General features: G+C 56.6%; 2 protein-coding genes across 3 annotated transcripts in view; both read left to right on the top strand.

The window, feature by feature from the left end:
- PTSG_04014 (glutaminase) overlaps positions 1 to 1597 on the top strand; it is a 3431-nt gene extending 1834 nt beyond the window's left edge. The window contains exons 3-5 of the mRNA XM_004994854.1: positions 1 to 528; positions 836 to 1001; positions 1223 to 1597. The exon at positions 1 to 528 is cut by the window's left edge and continues 42 nt beyond it. Coding sequence (XP_004994911.1) covers positions 1 to 528; positions 836 to 1001; positions 1223 to 1497 — 969 coding nt within the window. The 3' untranslated portion in view covers positions 1498 to 1597. The remainder of the gene's footprint in view (positions 529 to 835; positions 1002 to 1222) is intronic.
- Positions 1598 to 1832: 235 nt separating this feature from the next.
- PTSG_04013 lies at positions 1833 to 6949 on the top strand. 2 transcript variants are annotated; one of them, XM_004994852.1, is made up of 9 exons: positions 1833 to 2805; positions 3026 to 3216; positions 3481 to 3814; positions 4122 to 4293; positions 4471 to 4666; positions 4882 to 5143; positions 5390 to 5839; positions 6096 to 6303; positions 6581 to 6949. In XM_004994852.1, the coding sequence occupies exons 1-9, from the start codon at positions 2257 to 2259 to the stop codon at positions 6889 to 6891; spliced, it is 2673 nt and encodes an 890-aa protein (XP_004994909.1). In that variant the 5' UTR covers positions 1833 to 2256; the 3' UTR covers positions 6892 to 6949. The 2 variants fall into 2 exon arrangements, with proteins under 2 accessions (XP_004994909.1, XP_004994910.1); XM_004994853.1 differs by having other exon boundaries at positions 6515 to 6949.
- The last annotated feature ends 551 nt before the right edge of the window (positions 6950 to 7500 follow it).

Genomic DNA, 7500 nt, shown 5'->3' with positions numbered 1-7500 from the left:
ATCGGCAAGATGTCACCGGTCAACTTCAACAACAGCGTGTATCTGTCCGAGCTTGGCCACGCCGCGCGCAACTACGCGCTGACCTACTTCATGCAGGAGCACAGCGAGCTTCTCAAGCACACGAGCGTGGAGGAGGTGCTGCACCTCTACTTCCAGGCGTGCTCCATGTCCACAGACGTCAGGGGCCTGGCTGTTCTCGCGGCTACGTATGCGATGGGCGGCATGTGTCCCATCACCAACGAGCGCGTCATGGATCCGCACCACGCGCAAGCCGCCCTCTCGCTCATGTACAACTGCGGCATGTACGACTACAGCGGGCGGTTTGCGTTTGAGGTTGGCATTCCCGCCAAGAGCGGCGTGTCTGGCGCCCTCTTCCTCAGCGTCCCGGGCAAGCTTGGCATCGCCATCTACAGCCCGCGCGTGGATGCCCTTGGCAACACTGTCCGCGGTCTCTATGTTGCTGCGCAGCTCGTCAGGGCCATCCCGGAGCTGCATGTGTTCAGCACCACGCGCCTCACGCACGAGATGGTTTGTTTGTGCGTGTGTTTGTGTGTGATTGTGTGATGCGTGCTGGTGTGTGCTGGTATGTGTGTGTGTGCTGGTATGTGCATGTGTGTGTGTGCGTGTGTACTGGTATGTGTGTGTGTGTCTGTGTCTGTGTGTCTGTGTCTGTGTGTCTGTGTGTCTGTATGTGTGTGTGTGTGTGCTCGTTGTCTGTGCATCAATATGTATTTTCTTGAATGAGAAGCTCACACCTGTGCTGTTGTGTGCGGTTTCGTGCACCCTCTTCAACCACCACCAACCACCAACCACCAACCACCACCACTGCCAATAGGATGTGCCAAAAGCGGGGGACACGGAGCACCTTCACCTCATGCTGATGCAGTTTGTTGCGCACGGCGATGCCGCGAAAGTGCACGAGCTCGTCTCCAACACCAGCGTGAATGTCAACGGCACCAACCCCGACGGCCGCACCGCCCTTCTCGAGGCATTGGCGGCAGGTGTGTGTGTGTGTGTGTGTCTGTGTGTCTGTGTGTGTGTGTGTCTGTGTCTGTGTGTCTGTGTGTGCGTGTGTGCGTGTGTGCATGCGTGCGTGCATCTGTGTGCCTGTCTGCTGGACTCCAAACCTGACTGGTTTGTGCGCTTACCACTGGCCCTGCACCACTCACGCTATCCCCCCCCCCCCTTTCGCGTGCGTGCATCCAATCCATTTGCATGCTAGGGAGGGGAGACATAGCCTCGTATCTGCTGGCGCACGGCGCAGACCCAGCGGTGACGGACCACTTTGGCAACACGCCCATGTCGGAGGCGGAGCGCCACAACCTGCAGCACATCCTGGACCCGACAGGCACCAACTTCAATAACGACAACTACAACAACGACGACAGCACCACCACCACCACCAGCAGCAGCAGCGTGGATGAGGTGGACAGCACCAATGGCGGTGATGTCAGTGGTGACGGTGATGGTGACGGCGAAGAAACTGCGAAATGGTAGCACTTCTTCTTTCGTCTTGGCGTGTGCTGTTTTTGTTGTTGGCTACATTGCTCGTTCGTTTGCGCGTTTGAAGGCATGTAAAAGACCTCGGCAGAAAGGCAGCGACAGTAAGGCATGGTTATTTAGGCCACACACTGACACACACACACACACACACACACACACACTCACTCACTCACACACACACACTCACACACACACTCACACACACACTCACACACACACTCACACACACACACACACTCACACACACACACACACACACACACACACACACACACACACACACACACACACACCTCGCCTCCACCACTGCCGCGCAAAATTTGAATTGACAAACAATTGCGATGGCGGATATGGGAGTTGTGCAACTGACACACACAGCGTTCCAAGAGGCACCAGGTACTTTGTGTGCACTGGATGCTGGTCCTCCTGCCTTCTGACGTGTTCCATCGCCTTCTGCGCGACGGCAGTTGCGACGACTGCTGCAGGTATTGTGCAAGTGGCACCTCACCAGCATGTCCCCACGACGAACACGAACACGCCCCACACGCCCCACGAACACGCACGAACAACAAGGCAAGCAAGTGATGGCGCCAGCGGGGAACACGGCGGCGTGCCGACCGTGATCACTTTTCATTTGGACAGGGTTCCATACAAAGCGACAGCAGGGAGAAGACAACAAGGACAAGAAGCGTCAACACAACACAACACAACACAACACTCCACAACACTCCACAACACAGCTGCACCTGAAGGATGGAGGAACAGCAAGTCACCGCCATCGGCGGCACCGTCTGGTGCCTTGACACAACGGGAGTGGATATCGTTCCAACGCAACACCACCAACAACAGCAGCACCACCACCAACACCATCAGCGGGCTCAGCGTGGCCAACAGCCACGAAACGAGCTGCACCACCAGCAACAGCTCACCGCCATGGCACTTTGCATTGCGCAGCCCGAAGATGACGTCCTCATGCACAGCAAAACGGCAGCGTCGCTTTCGCCCTTCAGCCAGTTCTGTGCGACAGTCCTCAACCGGCAACGTGAGCAGGTCATCTGCTTTACCGAGACAGAGAAGGAGCAGCGCGGACGGCGGCAACAGGGCGCCCTCGACGTGCTTCCCGACACGGTCCTGCGTGCTCTCAGCGACTCAAACAAGCGCGTGGTTGCGCACGCAGACCTGTTTCCACACTTGCAGCAGCACGACGTCACCGCATCCCCTTCAGCCCTGCAGCGTGCAACGCCAACCACCGCCCTGAACCGCCTAATCTATCGCGACGCCAACACACCAGACGTTCCACCGGTGCGCGTGTGTGTTTGTGTTGCGTGTTTGTCTGTGTGCGTGTTTGTCTGTGTTTGTCTGTGTGTTTGTGTGTGTTTGTGTGCGTACATACGTGTGCAAGGTTCAAGAGCAACATGAAACTGCAAGTCTCGTTGCGATTGTCATTCCTAACTGCTGCTGTAGTCGCGTATATGACGTTAACCAGACGCATTAACTTCTACCTTTCCCTGTCGTCATACAGGTGCTGCAAGACAGCGGTCTGAAAGTAAAGACACCGCATGGCCTGAGCACGACCAGTGCAGAGGATGTGCTTGCGCTGTACAACCGAGTGCAAGCAGAGAACACGGACAGCGATGTGCTGATTGAGCTCATCGTGCGGGACGTGGCTGGGATGGCCACCAGCACGCTCGTGCCCCGCCCAGATGCCCTCAGGTGTGTATTGTGTATGTGCGTGTGTGTTTGTATCGTATATGTATGTGTATGTGCATGTGTGTGTGTATGTGCCTATGTGCATGGCTGTGCCTGTACGCGCCTGAATGCGCTTGTTGAGATGATACGTACTCGCACACTATTGCGTGTTTGTGTCTGCGTTTGTCTCTGTGTGCGCGTGCTCGTCTCGTACCTTCCAACGCCTTCACCTGCTCCATCCAAGTTGCGTCAGTGCTGACACGTGTGCACTGTTTGTCTTGGACACAGCACAACCCTGGAACAGCAGACGATGGCGCCACGACGCGTTGTTGACACGTGGACCGTGCGGGCCATGCCCAAGCACACGTTTGTGGATTCAACGACAATCTTCATCCCCTTTGCACATCAGGAGCTGCTGTCTGCGTACCAACTGCACATCTCGAGCGAGCGCGGCTGTTCGCTTCGCTTCTGTCCGCCGCCACCAGCGCTATCGTCTGCAGTGAATGAGCTGCTCACTGTCAGCAAGCGCCTGATGCAAGAAAGCCCCATCTGCGAGTACGCGTTTGGAGGATTCACGTTTGTGCTCAACAGCACCAGCACATATCTCATCGACGTCACCCTCGTCAGTATCCCGTGTGTGTGTATCTGTGTGTGCGTGTGTGTGTGCGTGTGTGCGTGCGTGTGTGCGTGCGTGTGTGCGTGCGTGTGTGCGTGCGTGTGTGTGTGTGTGTGTGTGTGTGTGTGTGTGTGTGTGTGTGTGTGTGTGTGTGTGTGTGTGTGTGTGTGTGTGTGCGTGTGCATTTCTGCTGTGCAGAAAGCACTTGCGCGTGCTTGACCGCTTGCCTGCCTGCTTATGAACTTTGCAAGTGCGTACGTGGTACTGGCGCCCCTTTCCTCCGAGTGACCACTGTTCGTGTTTCAACCTGCAGGGGCTGTCCCACGCAATTGCCGCCGTCCTGTTCAACCGGCGCCACGGAAACGCGTCGCATATTGGCGTCTGGCCCTGCCCTGTTGCGCGTTTTCCGGACATTTGGACCTTCTGGGCAACGTTGCATGACAGGGATTGCGCTTACCACCCATCCGACTCTGCATCGTCATCAGGTGCAGTTTTGTGTCCGTGCGTGCGTAGTTAGTGACCATGTCTGCTTGTGTGTGCGTGTGCTTGTGTGTGTGTGTGCATGCATGTTGAGCACAGAACTTGCTCGAGCGCCCACACGCGCGCACACATACACGCACGCACACTCCTTCTCACACACTGCGGTGTTGTGGTGTTTGCAGGGCTGTTTCCCCTTCACTTTACCAGCGAGGGCGACGGATCGTGCACGCTCGTTGCGTTGTCGTCTGCGCCAGAACGCCTGGAGGAGCTGTGGAGCGTATCTCACGGCGTGTCGGCGCTCTGCATACCGCGCGCGCACATCAAGGATGCGCCATCCGCTGGCCTGCACCCGTCCCTCAGACGTATCTGGGTTGGCAGGTGTGTGGTGTGTATGTGTGTGTGTGTTAGAGACAGGGCTGTAGAACGAGAAGAGAACGATCAATGAACGTGGACATAGATGCGTGTTCATGCCATTGTTGTGCCAACTCGAAGGACATCTGTGCTCGTCGTGAAGCCTTTCCTGATACGCACACGCGCTCATGCAAGCTCACGCACATGTGCTTGCGTGCCTGTTCCTTGTATCGCGTGTCCAGTGCACGACCGGAATACCGATTGGAAACACAGCGGTACCGCCTGCCCAACCGGTGCCTGGCGTTGATGCGTGCAGGCACGGACGTCATCGTGTTGCCGGGCAACCACGCCCCGACGCGCGAGTACTGGGAGTTTGTGCGCGATGTGAAGGGGTTGAGCGAGGAGCAGGCCATCTTCACCAGCAACGAGCACTTTGTGCTCGACAACGACATGTTGGGCGCGCCATTGGCACAGCTCGCTCACATCGTAGAAGCAAACCCAGACGTAGGCTCCCCATGTGTGTGTGTGTGTGTGTGCGTGTAGTGTTAGTCTTGGGATCATGACCTATTGTTGGTTGCATTTACCACACACACACACATGCGTGCTCACCGACACACACACACACACACACACACACTCATACACACACGCGCACACACACACACACATACTCATACACACACGCGCGCGCACACACACTCGCGCACATCATTGGCTCACCTCGCACACGCGTGCTGTAACCTGCCACAGGATACGTTTTGCCTCCTTCCCTATTGCGTGACGCCAGGGTTTGAGGAGTGGGCAGGCCACCTGCTCCGTAACCACAGCAACGTCGTGGTGTGCGGCGACGCGAGCGCGTGGGTGGATGTGTATGGGCACAAGGGCATCCTGCACCGCCACGTGGCGCGCCCGCACGAGGCGTCTGTGATTGAGCGGGCCACACCCCACGTCAGGGTTGCACGGGGATTCACGTGCGACACGGTGGACGACCTGCTGCTCGCATATGATCTCCTCGGCGATGATAAGGCGGTGATCAAGCCTGTGTTTGGAGCGGCGGGCGAAGGCATCGTGTTCGTGTCGAGTGCAGCGGAGCTGACGGCGTACACGTTCCCGATGGGGCAAGTCAGCCTGGAGGAGTTTCTTCCCCTAGACAAGGCGGACGATGACATGGAGATTGCGCCCGCCATTCACTACATGGCGGTCAGTGCAGCCGTGTTTGTTTGTATGTGGATGTGTGCATGTGTGTAACGTGTGTTTGTATGTGTGCATGTGTGTAACGTGTGTGTTTGTATGTGTGCATGTGTGTGTAACGTGTGTATTTGTGCTGGTGTGTGTTTGTGATAGTGCGTGTATGAGCGCTGCACATGCTATTGCTGTTGCCTTGCTTCGATATTGCCTTTCCTCCTCATCACCGACACATTCACTCACACATGCGAGCTCTGTTCACTGATTGCAGAAAGAGGTGATTGGCACGTGCCTTGTTGATCAGCTCATGCAGTCGACGGCGTACTGTGGGTGGAGAGCCTCTGTCACCGCACCTGCATTCCAGCAGATATGCATGGATGCCACACAGGCCATTCTTGGCGCCACCTCTCCCACAGGGCCGGGTGGCTTTGATTTTCTCTCCGTTGGCGGTAACCCCGTTCTCACAGATGTGAACACAGGTGCGTGTGCACCATGTGCGCTATGTGTGTGTGTGTGTGTGTGTGTGTGTGTGTGTGTGTGTGTGTGTGTGTGTCTGTGTGTGTGTCTGTGTGTGTGTCAGTGTGTCAGTGTGTGTGTGTGTGTTAGTGTGTGTGTGTGCGTATGCGTGTGTGTCACCTCAGCACCTCTCTCTGTCTGCGTTCATTGCAGCGTTGTTTTGTTTGCTTTCAGGGTGCTATGTCGTGCAGTGCCGCCTCCCACCCTCACTCCCACACGTTTGCGTCTGCGTGCATTCAGGCCGCTTCAACGGCGCCCATTTCCCTAAACTCTTTCTGGAGGCCAATAGCCCAGGCCGGAGGTTTTACTCCTTCAAGTTCAAGCCGGGCCAGGACTTGTGCATCCGTGATGTGTGGACCGCGTTTGAGGCGCAAGGCATCCAGTTTGTGCCTGGCGAGAGCGATGTGGGCGTGTTTCCCATTGTGTACCTGCGCGGACTTGCCGCCCTCTTCATTGCCATTGCGGAGACGGACGAGGAAGCACACGCCCTTCATCTTCGCGCCGTGGCGTGCCTGACGCAGCTGCAAGATGCTTCTGGCGCTCCTGCTTGACATTGTGTGTGTGTGTGTTGTGTGTGTGTGTATGTGTGTGTGTGTGTGTGTGTGTGTGTGTGTGTGTGTGTGTGTGTGTGTCTCTGTGTGTCTGTGTGTCTGTGTGTGTGATTGCGGATTGAAGAGAGAACTGCAGTTGATTGTGGGCGGGTGTAATGACCGCGGGCGACACGCAGAACGAGGTTTGAACTGCGCACGACCGCGGTCTGCGCACCCATCGAATCGCAAAAAGAAAAAAAAACGGGGGGAAGAAGGATAATCACCAGAGCAAGCAATGAAGGAGAGAAGGAGAGGCGACAAAGCAAGCAAGCAAGCAAGCAGACAACGAATGGCCAGGCACGCGAATCGCACGGCCAGCAAGAGAGCAAGAGGACGACGGCATGGAACACGCATCATTGTTATCATATCCAGCGCACGAACAGATGAGCGGAGAGACAATGAAGAGGGCGAAGGCGAGGGCAAGAGCAAGGCGGACGCCAGCACGCGGGAGACATCCGTTCCGGCGCAGTTCCACGAGTTTGTTGGTTGGAGCGTCCAGAGTCATGGAACGGTGCGAGTCGCAGTCCGTTCAACCAGGTGCGTCGTGTATGTGTGCGTGTGCATGTGTGT

Source organism: Salpingoeca rosetta, assembly GCF_000188695.1.
Source record: "Salpingoeca rosetta unplaced genomic scaffold supercont1.9, whole genome shotgun sequence".
NCBI lineage: Eukaryota > Choanoflagellata > Craspedida > Salpingoecidae > Salpingoeca > Salpingoeca rosetta.
The sequence above is the reverse complement of the archived record's forward strand: the minus strand, read 5'-3'. Positions and strand labels throughout refer to the sequence as shown.